This window comes from Mauremys reevesii, linkage group 3, assembly GCF_016161935.1.
Source record: "Mauremys reevesii isolate NIE-2019 linkage group 3, ASM1616193v1, whole genome shotgun sequence".
NCBI lineage: Eukaryota > Metazoa > Chordata > Testudines > Geoemydidae > Mauremys > Mauremys reevesii.
Genome location: NC_052625.1, coordinates 204,038,529 through 204,058,220, shown reverse-complemented (window position 1 = coordinate 204,058,220; position 19,692 = coordinate 204,038,529). Strand labels below are relative to the sequence as shown.

Below are 19,692 nucleotides of genomic sequence, written 5' to 3'. Positions count from 1 at the left end.
TGACCAATTGCCGTATTTGGAGTCAGATCGGCAGTGATTGGGTTTTTTTTTCTTTCCTCTGTGTGTGAGCACGGGTCACTTGCAGGTTTAAATGAGTGTCAATGGTGGATTCTCTGGAAGTCTTGACCTCATGATTTGAGGACGTCAGTGACTCAGCCAGAGGTTCTGGGTCTATCACAGGAGTGGGTGGGTGAGGTTCTCTGGCCTGCCATGTGCAGGAGGTCAGACTAGATGATCATGATGGTCCCTTCTGGCCTTAAAATCTGAATCTGAGGCACAGTTCAGGGTAATTTCACCTGTACTTCACCCTTATAGGCACCCACTGTTGGGCTTCTAATTCCCAGCCATCACCTCTCTTGGGTGGAGACCCACATCTCTCTCCCTCTTGACGGGGGTTTTCCCAGGCTGGACACTTCCCTGCCTACACTGCGATATCCCCAGCAAGCCAGACTGCCTAAACAGCCCAGCGTCTGCGCTTTGCACTCTCTTCAGAGGCCATAAAGAGTGCAATTGCCCCCAGTTAGAAGTGACCACCCTGCCCTTTCTAAGCAAGTGCCTTTATTCTTAAGGTGAAAGCATTACCAAGAAAACGTAGTAAAAAGACTCAAAGAACCGACACTCGTGCTAACCAAAGATCACCCCAATTCCAACCAGGGCTCCGGGAAGAGTCAGTCCTTCCAGCCCCACCACAGCGTTTTGCAAGTTTGCAACAGCCTCAACTCAGTTTAGCTGGGCCGCTGGGCCTGTTTCTTTATATCACCTGGACCTTTGATCTTTAGGAACAGGTAATCCGCAGACAATAGCCCCGCTCAGGGGGGTAGCTTCAAAGCCTGAGGTTTTGCAACTGGAGGCAGAAATTTGCATTTGCATTCGCCTCCTGCTAGATTTTCCCCAGGCATTTGATACCCTTTGTCCCCAGAGTCCCTTTCGTCACTGTCGAGCCCTTTGAAGTTCAGAACACTTCCCAGAGTTCCCGTCCCATTGATCCCCTGCAGCAAGATTACATACGATCCTCGCCCACAGTAAACACCCCCTTTGTATTTAGTACAATGGACTCCAAAGAGACTTAAACGTCGTTGTTCAAGAAGGTTTTCCAAGCAGATTGCGGGAAACTGCCCCTTCTGTCACTCCGGGCAGGGCTGTGGACAGGGGACGCTCACCAGATGCTCAGAGGCTGCACATGTGGCTTTTTAACCCTTCCCATCCCTCTGCTGCACCATGTATTTTTCCAGTCCTGCTGCCCTTTCTCCCTGCCCCACCCTCAGCCCTGCCTGCTTCAGGCACCTTCCCAGACCAGGAGGGCTCAGGGTGTTGGAGGCTGTTGGTAAATTTCATAATGTAACCCCCACCCCCCCCCCACCCACAGGTAGACTTACATGAACTAGAGGAACAGGCGTACTTGTGGCACCTTAAAGACTAACAAATTTATTTCAGCATGAGCTTTCGTGAGCTGCAGCTCACTTCTTTGGATGCATAGAATGGAACACACAGACAGGGGATATTTATACATACAGAGAACATGAAAAGGTGGAAGTATGCATACCAACAGGCAGAGTCTAATCAATTGAGATGAGCTATCGTTAGCAGGAGGAAAAAAACTTTTTGAAGTGATAATTAAGATGGCCCATAGAAGGTGTGAGGAGAACTTAACATAGGGAAATAGATTCAATTGGTGTAATGACCCAACCATTCCCAGTCTTTGTTTAGGCCACAGTTAATAGTATCTAGTTTGCATATTAATTCAAGTTCAGCAGTTTCTCTTTGGAGTCTGTTTTTGAAGTTTTTTTGTTGCAAAATTGCCACCTTCACGTCTGTCACTGAGTGGTTAGAGAGGTTGAAGTGTCTCCTGCTGGTTTTTGAATGTTATGATTCCTGATGTCAGATTTGTGTCCATTTATTCTTTTGCGTAGAGACTGTCTGGTTTGGCCAATGTACATGGCAGAGGGGCATTGCTGGCACATGATGGCATATATCACGTTGGTAGATATAGTGACACCATCATAGGACCTAATCACATCAGACACGCCATCAGGGGCTCATACACCTGCACATCTACCAACGTGATATATGCCATCATGTGCCAGCAATGCCCCTCTGCCATGTACATTGGCCAAACCGGACAGTCTCTACGCAAAAGAATAAATGGACACAAATCTGACATCAGGAATCATAACATTCAAAAACCAGTGGGAGAACACTTCAACCTCTCTAACCACTCAGTGACAGACGTGAAGGTGGCCATTTTGCAACAAAAAAACTTCAAAAACAGACTCCAAAGAGAAACTGCTGAACTCGAATTAATATGCAAATTAGATACAATTAACACTGGCCTAAACAGAGACTGGGAATGGTTGGATCATTACACCAATTGAATCTATTTCCCTATGTTAAGTTCTCCTCACACCTTCTATGGGCCATCTTAATTATCACTTCAAAAAGTGGTTTTTTTTTCCTCCTGCTGATGATAGCTCATCTCAATTGATTAGACTCTGCCTGTTGGTATGCATACTTCCACCTTTTCATGTTCTCTGTATGTATAAATATCCCCTGTCTGTGTGTTCCATTCTATGCATCCGAAGAAGTGAGCTGTAGCTCACGAAAGCTCATGCTAAAATAAATGTGTTAGTCTCTAAGGTGCCACAAGTACGCCTGTTCTTTTTGCGGATACAGACTAACACGGCTGCTACTCTGAAACATGAACTTGAGGGTGCCCTTAGGGGGCCTGTACATTGCCTGGCCTTGGGCTAGTGAGCTGGGTTATAACCCAGCAGTGAAGTGACTGGGCCAAGAGAATAGAGAGGCTCTAACCCCTCCCTAATTAGCATAAATACCACATGTGAGTGGGGCTTGTGTTATAAAACGGGTGAGGCCTGATGGCACCTGTGTATAGGCCTGTGGCGTCTAATGGTGCTTTGCGGTACAGGATCCAGTCGAGTTCCGGCCAAACACTGCAGGAATCTGGGAACGCTTGGATGAAACTCTGCTGGTAAACTCCCCGGCTCAGGCCTAGAACTGGATCCATTCCTCCAGTGCAGCTCGCCTCCCCTGGCTCCTGAGGGAGCTGGGGTTGCGTCTGGATCTCGGTCATGGGGTTGGCTAAGCGTGCATCTCTTGGGAGATGGCTCCCTGGGCCGTTAGGGGTCGCATGCCCCTAAGTCATGGGTTCAAATCCAGCCCAGCTTGGGCATCATGCAGCAGCTATTGATCAGGCAAAATTAGTCAGTGGGGTCTTGTTCGGGCCTAGGAGAGAGGTGTCTGAGGCCCATATCCTCAGCAGTATGTAGGTGCCTAATTTATAGAATCATACGATTAGAAGGGACCTTGAGAGGTCGTCTAGTCCAGTCCCTGCACTCGTGGCAGGACTAAGTATTATCTAGACCATCCCTGAGAGGGGTTTGTCCATCCTGCTCTTAACATTCGCTAATGATGGAGCTTCCACAACCCGCCTAGGTAATTTATTCCAGTGTTTAACCACCCTGACAGGTTGGATTTTAGGAAAATCTTTCTAACCCCCCTTCTGCAATTTAAGCCCATTTCTTCTTGTCCTAGCCTCAGAGGTTAAGATGACCAATTTTTCTCTCTCCTTGTAAAACCTTTTATGTACTTGAAAACTGTTATCATGTCCCCTCTCAGTCCTCTCTTCTCCAGACTAAATAAACCAGATTTTTTCAATCTTCCCTCGTAGGTCATGTTTTCTAGACCTTTAGTCGTTTTTGTTGCTCTTCTCTGGATTTTCTCCAGTTTCTCCAAATCTTTCCTGAAATGTGGCGCCCAGAACTGGACACAATACTCCAGCTGAGGCCTTATCAGCACAGAGTAGAGTGGAAGAATTACTTCTTGTGTCTTGCTTACAACAATTCTGCTAATCCATCCCAGAAGGATGTTTGGTTTTTTTGCAACAGCGTTACACTGTTGGCTCATATTTAGCTTGTGATCCATTATGACCCCCAGACCCCTTTCCGCAGTGCTCCTTCCTAGGCAGCCATTTCCCATTCTGTATGTGTGCAACTGATTGTTCCTTCCTAAGTGGAGTACTTTGCATTTCTCCTTATTGAATTTCATCCTATTTACTTCAGACCATTTCTCCAGTTTGTCCAGATCATTTTGAATTTTAATCCTGTCCTCCAAAGCACTCGCAACCCCTCCCAGCTTGGTATCATCCACACACTTTATGTGTGCTCTCTATGCCATGATCTAAATCAGGGGTCGGCAACCTGCGGCATGCGGGCTGATTTTTAGTGGCATGCTGCTGCCAGCCGGGGTCCCAGCCGCCGGCCCCGCTCAGCCTGCTGCCGGCCTGGATTACGGAACTGCAGATCAGCAGTGGGATGAGCTGCTCAGCCCGCTGCCAGCCTGGGGTTCCATCTGCCACCTGCGCTGCCGGTCTGGCAAGCAAAACCTTTTACTGGCACGGGAAACCTTAAATGAATGAAGACTTGGCACACCACTTCCCAAAGGCTGCCGACCCCTGATCTAAATCAATAGGAGTTAGGTAGGTGCCTAAATACCTTTGAGGATCAGGCTGAACTGTCCAGCCCCTTGCAGCATCACAGGCATGGAGCATGCTCAGCCCTAGAGCAGGGTCCCTCCGGTGGGGAGGCCCGTGCTGCCCGCGCTGCGTCAGGGGCCTTCAGTCTGCAGAGCCATCAAGGGAGCGCTGGACTTGGAAGGCTGCGTTCTGTGCTCTCGCTTCCCTTTCCCGCAGCAGAGGGCAGCACGGGGTCCCGCAGCCCTGCTCAGGTCTGGCTCCAAGGCTAGAGAGAAACATGCAGCGACAGCATCGGCCTGTTTGCCTGGCTCCCATCCCCCCCCTAGTGTGGGGTTCCTCGCTGGCAGATGGGGTCAGGCGTCCACTGGGACCCTGCCCAGAGCCAGGAGGCCTCGCTGTGCCCGAGGTGCAGGCCCAGAGACACCAGCACCCCAAATCGGAAGTTTAGGGTTCCCTGACTGTGGAGTCCAGGCCAGGGCTTAGGGAGACCCTGCGTGGTGACACCAGGCAGCAGGTATCATGAGTCAGAGAGAGCCACCAGATCTCTCTGTGCCCAGCTCCCCTGGTAGAGTCATTACAGCCCAGGCCTAGCTCTTCACTGCCATGGGGGATTGCTGCCTGAGACACCCCCTGGAGTTCTCAGCCGGGTCCCAGCACGTCCCGCGAGCTGCCCAAGTCCCCGTTGCCCAGAATCCCTTGCTGTTGCTGCAATACACCAGGAGCGCTGGTGCCTGGTGGTGGCTGTTGTGACGTTATTGATATAATCTGGGACCATATAGAACATGGTTGCAACCAAGGTCCTGTAGTGGCACCAAATCTTATGTAAAAGGGGGTCATATAAGGTGACTAAGACCAGGTTATGGGTTGGTGGTTATGATTATGCTGTCTGTGTGTCTGTATCATTTTGTAGTTAAAGTTCCGTATCAGAGGGGTAGCCGTGTTAGTCTGGTTCTGTAGAAGCAGCAAAGAATCCTGTGGCACCTTATAGACTAACAGATGTTTTGCAGCATGAGCTTTCGTGGGTGAATACCCACTTCTTCGGATGCAAGCAGTGGAAATTTCCAGGGGCAGGTGTGTATATATAAGCAAGCAAGAAGCAGGCTAGAGATAACGAGGTTAGATCAATCAGGGAGGATGGGGCCCTGTTCCAGCAGCTGAGGTGTGAAAACCAAGGGAGGAGAAACTGGTTCTGTAATTGGCAAGCCATTAATAGTTAAAGTTATGAGTATTGGCTCTATGCTGTCTGTATTTCAAACTTGACACCCCAGACAAGTTGGTGTTAGCTCTGCCTAGCCTGCTTGATGGCCCATTAAGAGCCATCAGCTACACAATTGACCCATTGAGAGAAGGCAGACACGCCTTGTGACTCAGCAAAGTATGCAGGGACGGGCCCATGTGACTCCAGACTCCATTTTGCTGTAATTTTCCACAGTAAGAACAGAGAGGTGTTCTTACACCTGGAAAAGCCTCTATAAAGCCGATGCCTCATCTCCATCTTGTCTTCAATCCTGCTTCTTACCTCGGGAGGAACTTTGCTACAGACTGAAGCTCTGAACAAAGGACTGAATGACCCATCCCAGCAGGGGATGTACTCCAGAGACTTAAATTGAACCTGCAGTTTACTCCATCACTGCTGCAAGCCTGAACTAAGAACTTTGCCATTACTGTATGGAATTGATTCCATTTGACCAATTCTAGCTCTCATCTATACCCTTTTCCTTTTATGAATAAACCTTTAGATTTTAGATTCTAAAGGATTGGCAACAGCGTGATTTGTGGGTAAGATCTGATGTGTATATTGACCTGGGTCTGGGGCTTGATTCTTTGGGATTGAGAGAACCGTTTTCTTTTATTGGGGTGTTGGTTTTCATAACCATTCATCCCCAGGACGAGTGGCGCTGGTGGTGATACTGGGAGACTGGAGTGTCTAAGGGAATTGCTTGTGAGACTTGTGGTTAGCCAGTGGGGTGAAACCGAAGTCCTTTTTGTCTGGCTGGTTTGGTTTGCCTTAGAGGTGGAAAAACCCCAGCCTAGGGCTGTGACTGCCCTGTTTAAGCGATTTGTCCTGAATTGTCACTCTCAGTTGGGTCCTGCCAGAACCGCATCGTCGTCACAGCTGTGCCATCTGGGGTCAAAGTGCTTCCAAATCCGACCGTTTCCCGTGGCCACAGTGCATTCGGTAGCCCAAGCTGTCGTCGATGGAGTGGTCAAACCGGCTCTGCCTCGTGAAATGCACCAGGACGTAACATAGACCCCCAGGAAATAACCACATTTGCCTGCATTCTTCTTCCCGGGCTTTGTGCGCTTGTCACGACTGCTACAGACCCACAGACTGTAATTCCTGTGGGGGTCCCTTCGCAACCAGAAGGGCCCATTTTTAGATGCACCCTTGGATTCCGTCGCCATCCCCAGCAAGTATTGGCAGGGCCTTGGTGAGACACTCCAGACGGGGACTACTCAAAGCAGGGAATCCTAGAAACCTGGAACCACAGGGTTAGAAGGGACCGCAAGGGTCATGTAGTCAACCCCCCTGCCCCCCGAGATGCAGGATTTGTTGTGTCTGCAAGACACTGGGAACCACTTCCAAACTGGCTTGGGGGCAAGCTGCCCATTCCCGAAAAGCCGTTGCTAAACGCTGGTGACCGTGCTCCACCGTGGAGAACAGCACATGTGGGAGCTGCTCAGTGGGTGAGGAACTGCAGCTGCCATTTCTCTGCCCCTCTGTTCACGTGCTGACCAAACACCGCAGCAGCAGTGAAAGGGTTAACGCGGCTCCGCTTCCTCCGTCTTTGTGCCCGACAGACCCAGCACCCCAGATCTGACCATCGTTCCCCCAAATGCCCCGTTGGCCCCTGTTTCTATAAATGGACTGAGCCAGGAACCCAGATGGGGAAACCTGCCCTCCCCGAGCCAGGTGCCAGCTCAGGATCTGGCCCCTATGATTGGCAGGATCAGCATCACTGACCCAGCTCCCTCCCCCCTGAATTTGGGTCTGCACTGGATCCCAACTGTCCCCCGATTTCTTAGATGGGCAGACACAGCCCCCCAGCTCCAAACACTCCTGGAGTTTTGTAGATGCTCAGGGCCAACCGAACTTTGCAGCTAGTTAAACTCCAGCTCTGGGGAGGCCCATTCCCCACCCCAGCTTCTCTCCGCTCCCCCTGCCCGGTTCCTCCCACACAGCAGAGTCCCCGCTCTTTGCTGGAGCCTGGACATTTGTTAGCAATTAGGGCTGGCGGGAGGGAGCGGGGAGCAGCCTGTCTTCTCCAGCACATACTTTGTGTGTCGTACTCCGGCGGGCGGGCGAGCTCGGGCGGAGAGAACTCCGACGCCGGCTCGCCCCAGCCAGCTCCCCAGGCCGCGGCCATGGGAGGAGTGGAGGCTGCCGGGGGAGACCCGCTGCTCGGGGTGGTTTTGAAATAGCGAGGAAGTTGATCTGGGCTGCCGACCAAGGAGCGAGAGGGAGAGAGGAAAGGGGGAGCCGGGAGGAGCCAGGATCATGCACTCGGCTCGTTGAAGCCCAGCAGGCCAGACGGGGATGTCTGTGAGGAGAGGCGACCCCAGTGCAGAGCGCTGAGGGGGAGTACGTGTCCGCAGGGAGGGGGCTGTGGGGCCTTTTCCATCTGGGGGCTGACCAGCCTCCCTCTCCCCAGACCCCGCTTGCTTGGACTCAGCTGCAGCTCCCGGCCCCTCCGTGCCCCTGGCGAGAGGACCATGAAAGGTGAGTTCTGCACCCGGGTACGGCGGCCTCGGGCGAGGTGCAAGGGGCCCTTTTGTCTCCTGGCAGCCTCGGGCAAGGTGGGAGTATCCAGCCCGGGGTTCAGGGGACCGGGGTGGATCCAGTGACCTGGGAGTGCTGAAAGTGGGGAGGTTGAGGAGAGACAGGCAGATTCACAGATCCCAAGGCTGGAAGGGACCCCCTGATCTGAGCCTCCCTGTCTAACGGAGGCCAGAGACCCTCCCCTGGTCTAGACACAGCACTGAATTCAGATACAGAACTGGGGACAGCAAGGGAGGCAGCCAGGGTGGGGGAGAGAGGGTTTGGGAGCAGAGAGAGGAGGGGGCAAGGGATAGTTTTGTGGGACAAAGTGGGTAAGGGGCTGAGACACTGGAGTCAGGAGCTGAGAGGTGAGAAATCCCCTCCGACCAGCCCCTCACTGTCTGTCCCAACCCCCCTGCTCCGTCTGCCTGTGGCAGGATCCTGAAGAGGGAGCCCCCAGCACGGATCCGGGGCTTCCCCATCCCTGTGCCAAGGATGTCGTCCCCTCGGTGCAGTGCGTGTCCACGGGGACTGGTGCAAGATCAGCCCCACGAGGAGCTGCCTCCCCATCCCCCTGGGCCAGCCGCTGTCCCTCCCCATCAGCCCAGCCTGTGTGCCACCGGGCAGTGGTGAGCAAGGATGCTGCTAGCCACCCTGCCTAGCGGGATCCATCCTTCCTGGTGCGCAGGGGAGCACGTGGCAGGCTGCCAGCTCCGGGACGGGGAGTGGGAGTGAGTCTGTTCCGTGACTGAGTACTATGGGGACGGCTAGAGATTGATCCCGCTCCCACTGAAGCCCTGGGGCAGGAGACAGAGGGACAGAGAACCAAGGCCAGGAGAACAGCGTGGAAGCTTCTCCGATTGCATCTTAGCTCACGGGGATTTCTGAGTGCCCACCTGGCAGCCCCCTGCCGCCCTGTAGCCCTGCTTAGAGACACTGGAGAGCATTGCGTACCCCCGGAGCAGGGTGCTTCGAGGGCTACGTCGCAGGTTTGGAAGGTCCTAAAGCCACAGTTTCCCTGCCCAGGAAGGGTCATACAGGAGACAGGGTTAGTGATTGTAACATGGTTGGAGGATGCCATGATAATGGGTAAGGACTTGACAGCTGCATGGGAGGGTTGGCTCAGCCTTTTGTCTTTTCAAGGCAGATAAACTGAGTTCCGTGCAGCAGGGTCCCTCCTCCCCAGAGCGGGCCGCATTTCAGGCATGCTGCCTGCCTGCATACAATGTGTAAAGCTCGCTAGGGTCAAAGGCAGAGTTTAGGGTGGTGGCGGGGGCTGATTCTCATCGGAGCAGGTCCAGCCATCCCCCCCCCCCCCCACGCACACACACACACCCTGCAGCTGTAACGCAGGCGCTTGCAGGGGATCTGAGAGCAGTGGGCACTGGCTCATGCTCTGTTGCGGGGCAATGAGCGGCAGCATGGCCATGTTCCAAACTCCCCCCCCCCCCAAATAACCACCCGAGGGCTGAGAGTTCCAGCTAAACCGTCAGCTCGCTCCCCCCACGCCGTCAGATGGTAAATATTGGAGCCGCTCACCGTGATGCTGCGTGATGGAAAATCAGAGGGCAGCTTTCCTGCCTTGGAAAATGAGATGTGCCCGGCCGGGCTCCGACCCGACAGCCCCTTTCCAGGACTGTTTTATTTTGGTAAACGAGAGGGAGTTTTATAAGCTGTTGCTAAATGCGGCCCTGTCAGAGGCTGCCATTCAGGCCTCGCTGACTATCTGTTTGCAAAGCCTGTGGAGTCACCCATGGAAAACGGGGTTAATTTAGCGCTCGAGAGCATTTGCTCAGAACACCGCGAGCATTAACGAGGAAGCAGGAGCACAGGCCTGGAAAACCTGCCTTACAATGAAAGAATTCAGGAGCTCGGGCTGTTTAGCTCATGGACGGGCAGGCTCAGAGCGGTGACTGAATCAGGGTCTGAATGTTCCTACGCAGGGGGAAGAGCTCTGATATTAGGGGGCCCTTCAAGCTACTGGCAAAGGCAGAACGAAGTCTAATGACTGGGAGTCGAAGCTAAGGCCAATTCAAGGGTAATTAACCCCTGGAACGATTGACCGAGGGGTGTAGTGGATTCAGAGAGTCATCGGGCTGGAAGGGACCTTGGTAGACAATCTAGTCCAGTCCCCTGCACTGAGGCAGGACTAAGTATTATCTAGACCAGCGGGTCTCAAACTTCTTCTCATCGTGACCCCCTTTTTGACAATACAAATTACGACATGGCCCCAGGAGGGGGGACCAAAGCCTGAGCCAGCCCGAGCCCCAGGGGGTGGCGTGTGGGACAAAGCCGAAGCCCAAGGGCGTCGGTCCCAGGCAGGGGCCTGTCATCTGAGTGCCGACGCCCAGGGCTAAAGCCCTCGGGCTTCAGCGTCGGCCTCAGACCCCAGCAAGTCTAAACCAGACCAGACCTGGTAACTCGTTTGAGAACTGCTGGTCTAAACCATCCCTGCCGCGGGTTTGTCTAACCTGCTCTTAAAAACCTCCCTTGACAGCGATTCCACAACCTCCCTCTTGGGTGACCAGATGTCCCGATTTTATAGGGACAGTCCCGATATTTGGGACTTTTTCTTGTATAGGCGCCTATTACCCCCCACCCCCGTCCCGATTTTTCACACTTGCTGTCTGGTCACCCTGCCTCCCTCAGCAATTTATTCCAGTGCTTAGCGACCCTGACAGGAAGTTTTTCCTGCTGTCTAACCTAAATCTCCCTTGCTGCAATTTAAGCCCATTGCTTCTTGTCCTGGCCTCAGTGGGTAAGGAGAACAATTTACCACCTTCCTCTTTGTACATACTTAAAGGCCGTTATCATGTCCCGCCTCAATGGTCTTTTCTCCAGACTAAACAAACCAACTTTTTCAATCTTCCCTTGTAGGTCACGTTTTCTAGATCTTTAATCATGTTTGTTGGTATTACCCACAAACTTTATCAGTGTACTCTCTATGCCATTGCCTCAATCATTTCTGGAGATATTGACTAGAACCAGACCAAGAATAGATCCCTGTGGGACCCCACTCGTTATGCCCTTCCTGGACTATTGGTAACTACTCTCTGAGTATGACTTTCCAACCGGTTGTGCATCCACCTTATAGTAGCTCCACCTAGGTTGTATTTCCCTAGTCCGCTCATGAAAAAGTCACGAGACAGTATCAAAAGTCTTATTGAAGTCAAGAGTTATATCTCCATCACTTGCAATTTTTCAATTGTGAGTGGATTTTTTTTAAACAGCTGCTCTAGTTCAGACAGGAATTAGGGCCTGTGTGATGCAGGTCAGACTAGATGATCACAACAGTCCCTGCTGGCTTTAAAATCTGCAATTCTCTGAGTCTAGGCAACAGCCACACCCAACCTAATCTCAGTCTTCAGGCTCACTAGCATCGGGAGACAGACAGACCACTCCCCCACGCTCCCTTTCAGTTCAACCAACAGGCAGCTTCAGTCAAAAAAGCGAACACAATGCTGGGAATAATTAAGAATGGGATAGATAATAGGCAGAAAATATCATGTTGTCTCTATATAAATCCTTGGTACGCCCACATCTTGAATACTGCGTGCAGATGTGGTCGCCCCATCTCAAAAAAATATATTGGAATTGGAAAAGGTTCAGAAAAGGGCAACAAAAATTATGAGGGGTAGGGAACAGCTTCTGTATGAGGAGAGGTTAATAAGACTGGGACTTGTCAGCTTGGAAAAGAGACGGCTAAGGGGGGAAATATGATTGAGGTCAATAAAATCATGACTGGTGTGGAGAAAGTAAATAAGGAAGTGATATTTACTCCTTCTCATAACACAAGAACTAGGGGTCACCCAATGAAATGAATAGCAGCAGGTTTAAAACAAACAAAAGGAAGTATTTCTTCACACAGCGCACAGTCAATCTGTGGAACTCCTTGCCAGAGGATGTTGTGAAGGCCAAGACTATAACAGGGTTCAAAAAAGAACTAGATAAGTTCATGGAGGGCAGGTGCATCAGTGGCTATTAGCCAGGATGGACAGGGATGGTGTCCCTAGCCTCTGTTTGCCAGAAGCTGGGAATGGGCGACGGGGGATGGATCACTTGATGATTCCCTGTTCTGTTCATTCCTTCTGGGGCACCTGGCACTGGCCACTGTCAGAAGACAGGACACTGGGCTAGATGGACCTTTGGTCTGACCCGGTACGGCTGTTCTTCTGTTCAGTGCACACATCAAAGGACTGAAAATCACCCTTAATAATCCCAACCTCCCACTGTTACATTAGTTAATAACTTGAGAACCAGTATTATCTTCAGACTACACTGCCAGCTTCTCCACGCCCAGCACGTGAGCCAGAGAAGTCGTGTAGAGTGGCAGGAGTGCTCAGCGTGGCTCACCTTAGCAGGAATGCAGGTGTCTCCCATCCAATTTGGACGAATAGTCGATATGGAGTCATGGGCCCCATTTCATAGGTGTTCATAATATGCTGTCCAAGGAAATAACCAAGGAGCGAGGTCTGAGTTACGGTTGGGCATTGGCACGTAATTTGTCACTTGCTTGCTGATTTGCGTGTCCATTGGTACAGTGTTTGGCTTGGCGTCCTCATATGAGTTCCTGGATGGATGCAGAGAGAGGAGATAGACCTGAGAGGGGAAGCATGCCTAGTGGTTAGGCCACAGACAGGGCATAACAGCTGTTGGATTCTATTCACAGCCCTGCCATTGATCTTACTTTGTGGCCTTGGGCAAGTCAGGCCCCCCCTGTGCCTCAGTTTCCCCATCTATGAGATGGAAACAATGACACTGGCCTCCCAGTCGTGGGCTGGGAGGCTCCATGTTTGTCGTGACAGCCCTTTGCCATCTTCTGGTGGCAGTGCTGCGGAAACGCAAAGCATCATTCAGTGTGCTGGCAGTTTGCGTCTGGGATTTTTTAGATACGAATGCTAAAAGAGACCCTTTATGATCATCTAGTCTGACCTCCTGAGAACCTCACCCAATACTTTACCCATCCCATTACTGCTGGCGGGAATCATCCGCAGAACCCCGCTTCTCTCTCTGGCTATGTGCGGGGGGAGCACAGTCGGAGCTCTGCTGGAAGGAGCAGGTATGTTGTACCCCGCAATCGGTTATGGTCAGGTCTTGCTGGGGCAGGGCATCTGGCGCCAATGACCAAGGCCAAGCACCAGGGTTAATGCCAGGGCAAACTGACCTCATGGATCTCATGTGATTACAACCTGCTTTGGCCTGGCCTGCCAGCTTGGCACCGTGCCCTGACACCACTGAGAGGTGGGGTGCGCCCATTCGGGGCTGCAGGCTGCCTTGCTGGCGTCCACAGAGGGGGGACAGGTGGTGCAGGAGCAGGACGGCTGTGCAGGTGACTGTGAGCAATATGAGCACCCTAGGGAGGTCTATGGTGAGATCACAGAAATCAGCAGAGCACAAATCAATTGGCTTTTTGATACAGTCACAACCAGGAAACCAGACTGTCTTGCTGGGTTGTTTTGTTAAAAATACCTGACTGACCACTCATTAATATAATCACAAACAGGTTTAAAACCACAAACATTAATATCTTGTATACAAACAGTTTCCTCTCCCCTCCTGGGTGTGTGTTTGGTAACATTTGACCTTGCTTAGAGAGCTGGTGTTGCAAAGAGAGACGGATGAAATTTTTGTGCAGGAGCCTGTAAACGTGCAGAACTCACCCAGTTTTGCGAGTGGTCATAAAGCCACACTTGGGCTGGGTGCCCTCGCAATGTGGGTGTTATGCATCCGCAGAGGATACGCGCTTACTACTGGCACCAGATAAGGGAGTTACTCCTCTAGCTTAAGTCTGTGCTTTGGCGCTGAAGGTTGTTGGTTCAGACTAAGCTCTTGGACCATGGCGCAGGAGGCTTCTCCATCTCGTGAACCTAGACCTAGCTCAGAGCAAACCTGCAACTGATTTATGGGTTCCCATCAATTATATGGGCTTGTTCTCAGCTCACCTTTCTTAATCATTCCCAGCATTCTGGTCACTTTTTTGACTGAAGTTCCCTGTCCAGGTAGCATTTCCAGATTCCTGCAGTGTTTGGCTACCTGGTCGGGTGGGAGAGAGATGCGGGTCTTGGTCCAGAGAGCTGGGAGCCGAAACCTTAAGTGGGTGCCCTCGAGGGATCCCGGAGGGGGAATACAGGAGCAGTTACTCTGAACCTGTGACAACATCCAACCAGGGGAGCATGTTGTAGCAGTGATCAGGGGTGGCTCTAGCTTTTTTGCCGCCCCAAGCACGGCAGGCAGGCAGCCTTCGGCTGCACGCCTGCGGGAGGTCCCCGGTTCCGTGGATTCGGTGGCTTGCCTGCGGGAGGTCCGCCGGTCCCGCAGCTTTGGCATACCTGCCGCCGAATTGCCGCCAAAGCCACGGGACCAGAGGGCCTCCCACAGGCACAGCGGGGCGGCACAGTGACCGGCAGGGAGCCCCCCAGGGCTTGCTCCCCAAGGCACGTGCTTGAAGCGCTGGTGCCTGGAGCCGCCACTGGCAGTGATGGCACAGATACAAACTGGGCTGAGACCGCCCAGCTCGTCCTACCCAGAAGCTGACGGGAACGGCTCTCGGTCACTCTGCCGCTGGCCTGCGTCTAGAGAGGAAAGGCTCCCATTCCCTTCCCTGATCCGGACCCTGTGAATGTCTCCCTGCAGGGTATTCAGTGGCGCTCTCCTTAGGCAACGCGAGGGCAGGCTCCTGGGGTGTTATAAACTACCAGTGTCGCTCTTCTGATGTCAGCAGGGTTAGTTATTCCTGAATTACACACGTATAAGTGAAAAGAACGAGGAGTCCTTGTGGCACCTTAGAGACTAACGAACGTATTTGGGAATAAGCTTTCGTGGGCTAAAACCCACTTCATCAGATGCATGGAGGTATAAGTGAGAGCAGAATCAAGCCGTGTCATTGTCAGTTCTGCATGGTTCATGATTCTAGGGCCATGTCAGAGAATCACCGCAGAATTTGTAAACCTCAAAAGCTGCAGGTTTGCCGTTTCCTGTAGAATGAATAAAAAGTAGAGTTGGTCACAGAATGAAAACAGTAACTCGGGTTTGCGAAGTTACTCCCAGATAAACGACCGGCCTTTGTCCATAGAAAGCTATTGTGAATGTCACATTTTTCCCTCCATTATTTTTGTGCTCTTCTAGTTTTGATATGAAACCTGGGGATTTTGACAGAGTTTTGCACTTTGAGATAAGAGCTTTGGGACGGAGCCAAATGCAGATCAAAACTGCAGCAGGTTTTCATAACCCCCATAGTGCAGAACTTCCCCGGGCCCTGGTTAAGGGGGAGAATCTTTTTTTAGCCTTTTCAATTTCCCTTCCAAGCAGTAAATAACAAATTGTTCTTTCTTCCTGGTCTGTAGAATTCTGGCTTTGGCAGGGGATTCAGCCACTCAGCGTGAAACTGACTCTCGGCTATTTGCATAGTGTGATCCTATTGGCTAAACAGTCCTGTTTCATGGTAATTACATCAAAGCCCTGAGATGTGGCTCTTCCATGTGCTAGAGATCTCAGTGGAATTTTTTGGACATATCTGCTAAGTAAATTTGGTTACATCTGAGGCTGACAGATGGTGGGGGATTCTCCAAGCTGTAGAAGGAAAGTGCAAATCCTAATTACTACATAAATCTCATTTAACCGCTGAGGTTTTTTCCCCCATGCTCTGTAATTTCAAAGAAACTCCAGAGCATGTTGTTGGAGTCAATATAGCCGGCAACCTTCCTATGACTGTACTTGGGGGGAATGCCAAGAATTGGGGTTCAGGTCCAGAAAAATGTACAAACCGGGCTCCAGGTGGACGTTGATAAACGCCACTTTTATTACCTCCCGGGTGACTTTCCAGCCCTGAAGGGGCACGGGTCGTCTGTCTGCTGCAGAAACGCTCACCATCCTTTGGCTCCGTAAAGCAAAACGTGGAGAAGAAGCCTCCAGACGTGGAGTTGTCTAAAGTAAGATGCTTAGCCGGGATGAGGCTACGCCAAAATCCTGTCTATGTTCAACATTCTCTCCCAGGCAGCCCTGGAGTTTAGTGGGAAGCGGTTTGAAAGCACAGTCGGTATTTCACACTTGGCTCTCCCGTGTTTATGACATGCCAAGGCGAAACCCCAATCCAACCACCCTCAGAACCCACTTCCGAATGTTACGGCTCAGGAAATACAGTATTTGGAAGCAGATTAGGCCTCATTAGTCCCTTTATTCAATGCAGCGACTCGATGAGGAGGAGCTGAATTGTGCATATTATCTGCAGTGTCAGGGGAAATTAGACTCAGACGAGATCTTTTTTCCTCTTTCCTGTCCTGTGACCGTTCTCGTGTGAAACAAAACACACTACAGAGGCAGCGAGCGGCCTGGATCACTCCTTGTGTATTTCACTCTTTCCTGGTCTAATTTACCAGCCTCTCTGGGTCAAAGGGAGAAAGGAAAATGTGTTGTCCTTTCCTCGGGGTGCACATTTGCCCGTGACAGCGTGTTGTATGTTACCAAGAGAGATGGATTTGAGGGGTGAGGGGTTCAGATACAGGTGAGGTTTAGGGAGTCCCCTGTGATGAATTCTTGCAGGATTTCGGTTCTATCTAACCCAGACCTGGGGAGCCGACCCTTGGGACAAGCTGGTCTAAGAAGCCATTTGTAGGGCATAGCCATAGGGACTTGACTGCGTCTTCTCATTTGTGAACAATGCCACCACGTGTTCTGCCCTTTGGTTCTGGATCTGACCCAGCGGGGCTGCCCGGGGTCTCGGTCTGCGTGGGAGGACAGCCCTGCAGATTCTGAACAAGAGAGGCAGGATTTAGGGTGGGATTTTGAAAGGGGCCTTCCTCTTTCTAATGACGCTTAGAGGAGGACCCAGCTCAATGGGGCCCGATTCCTGGGGATCGGGGGAATCGCCCTAAAGCCGGCCCTGACCGTGGTGATTTTCCCAGGTCTGAGAGGGTGCAGGCGGCACATCCTCTCCCCTGGCGTTTGTTTAAATTGCAGGAGAGCCCAGGGGAATTAACAGCAAAGGGCAGATGAGCAGGGCACTCCCTGGGAGCCCGGAGCACGAAGGGCTGAAGAGCCAGGCCTTGGTGGGGGCGGGGTCCGGGACAGGGCCCCCCTCTGACGGAACCGGCGTTCTGCACCCAGAGGGACGTCTCCTTGCAGGACAGGCTGGGAACGGTCCAAAGGAAGGGCCCTGGGGGCTCTGTCGGAGCTAGATGTGATTAAGCCAATGGTCTGCCTTGAGGGTAAAGCTCCCCCAGCGGGGAGGCAGGCGCGTCTGCCTGCGAGAGGTGCCCCAGGTTCATTCCAGTGGCAAAGCGAATGTCACTCCCACCAGGTTTCCTGCTGGGCTGACCGCAGGCGAGCGGATCTCGCTCCCCCTTTGCTGTCCCACCCCAGTGACTCCTGGTTCCCAGCGCTTCAGAGCAGGGACCCGCTCTCTGCCGGGTGCTGCAGCGTGGGGCCCATTTACAGCGCTCCGTGAGGGCCAGGGTGTCACAGACTCCAGCCCCACGCCAGGGAGCAGGAGCTCCCCTTCCACCTCTTCACAGGCTCCCTGGCCCCGAGGGCTGGGCATGCGGGAGCGAGCAGGGCTCTGTGTGCCCTTACGCCCGCCCCAGAGCAGGTGGAGGGGGCGAGGCAGGGAATGGGTGGTGTCTGCTCTCTGGCCAATGCAGCTGAGCTGGGAGCTGTTAATTTACAGCTAGCGCAGACCCAGAGTAAACGGTGGATTCTCTGTCACTTGGAGTTTTTAAACCATGGTTTGAGGACGTCAGGAACCCAGCCAGAGGTCAGGGGTCTATCACAGGAGTGGGTGGGTAAGGTTCTGTGGCCTGCGAGGTGCAGGAGGTCAGACCAGATGATCATGAGGGTCCCTTCTGGCCTTAGAGTCTATGAGTGCTGCAGGAGCAAGATGAGAATAGGGAGAGGACTGGGACTCCAGAGGTATCTTAGAGACACCACGGCTCTTGGGCTACTCCTGGGCCGGCTCAGTTTCCACACTATCCCTGTGCCCAAAGGCACAATCTAGCCCTTGGTGGTTGCCACCAGGCAGAAGGGCTTTAGGACCCAGCAGATGTGTACAGGCAGAGGAGCAATGCTTTGTAACTCCTTTAGAAACAAACGGCGCTTGGAGGGTGAGTTTTCCAAAGCACCCTGCCTGGGCGTCTTCCCACCTTCCAAAATGCCTGGCCCGGGTGGAAGCCTGAGGGAACTGAGCCCAAAGGAGTTTATTGGAGAAAGGCCCAAAATAGATCATAACCATGGACCCAGCTTTGCACCTTCCACCGCCAGCCAGATTCTGCTGCCCCTACTCACCCCGAGTAGCATCTTATCCACTGGAGCTACTTGTGGAGTAAGGGGCTTCGCAGGGTGGGGGCGGGTGGCACAATCTGGCCCTCTGCCGTCACGGCTAGTGATTCCGTGGAGCAAAGTCAGGGAAAGCTCTGAAGCATCTGCCTGTCTTTCAGAAGAAGACCTCATTGGAGAGGACGACGACATGCCATCCTTCAGATACAGACCAGATGGTGAGGGCACCGACCAGCCTGAGAAGCTCAGTGCATGAGAAGGCCCATTGGGTGTCGCCCACTCCATTCCCCGTGGGCCATTCAGGGATGCTCCCTAGATGCTCGCTCCACATGGCAAGGCCCGAGGCTGTGAAGTGCTATACGGGGGAGAACTTGTAATGAGCCCAGGTGCCCATAACTGGGGGAGGGAGGAAGTGCCTTATCTTGGGGAAGGGTTTGAGGAAGGCGACCGAGCAGGGTTTGTTCCCTGAATGGCGGCCTTTCCCCTCTGCTGGCTGGCAGGTGTAGGAGAGCAGAGACAGGAGTAGGCTGTAGAGACCGGAGTCGGGACGTGAAAGGACCCTGGGGTTCTCCAGCTCCCAGATTCACTCTCACAGCCATGCCGTGGCTAAGCCCTGGCCTGGGCTAGGCAGTCATGGAGGGGAGCTGCTGCCTGTATGTCAGGGGGGTTCCTGTGAAGTCCCACCAGCCTCAGGCCTCTGTCAGGACCATCACCTAATGGAAGGGCAGGGGCTGTCCCAGGCCCTGTGCTCGGGGGCCCAGCCAGCTGGGTTCAGAGCCCTCAGCCAGCCATGGAGAACCCCGATCTCTCCTCACTTCGGCTAGAGGAGGCGACTGAGGAGACGCTCGGGGCGGGCTCTGACAAGGGGGCTTGGCTCCTGTCTAGCTGCGACCCTAGGCCTGGGTTTTTAAAAGTCTTTAGGCACCTCAAGGCGCTTTAAAAAATCCCCCTCGGCACCCGGCTCCGTCTTGAGCTGCACAAAAACCTGTACAAACCCGGCCCTCGTCATGGCCAGAGCAAGTTCATCCAGGCCTAGTCCTAGGCCCCCCAGTCAGGGGGAGCCTTTCCATGACGTTCAAAGGACGTTGGCCTGCAGCCCTGTGCCCTGTCTGCCGCCAGCATTGGTTGTGCTCCGGCTGGAGGGGGCCAACGGCTCCTACCCAAAGCCTGGGCCGGG

General features: G+C 52.8%; 1 protein-coding gene across 3 annotated transcripts in view; it reads left to right on the top strand.

Moving 5' to 3' along the window:
- Positions 1–7,731: 7,731 nt before the first annotated feature.
- The window catches only part of SCARA3 (scavenger receptor class A member 3), a 34,191-nt gene continuing 22,230 nt past the window's right edge, over positions 7,732–19,692 (top strand). Inside the window, exons 1-3 of one of the 3 annotated variants that reach the window (XM_039532747.1) lie at positions 7,732–8,210; positions 15,593–15,690; positions 18,677–18,733. In XM_039532747.1, the coding sequence (XP_039388681.1) occupies positions 18,706–18,733 (28 nt within the window). In that variant the 5' untranslated portion in view covers positions 7,732–8,210; positions 15,593–15,690; positions 18,677–18,705. The remainder of the gene's footprint in view (positions 8,211–15,592; positions 15,691–18,676; positions 18,734–19,692) is intronic. The other 2 variants (XM_039532746.1, XM_039532745.1) reach the window with 2 other exon arrangements.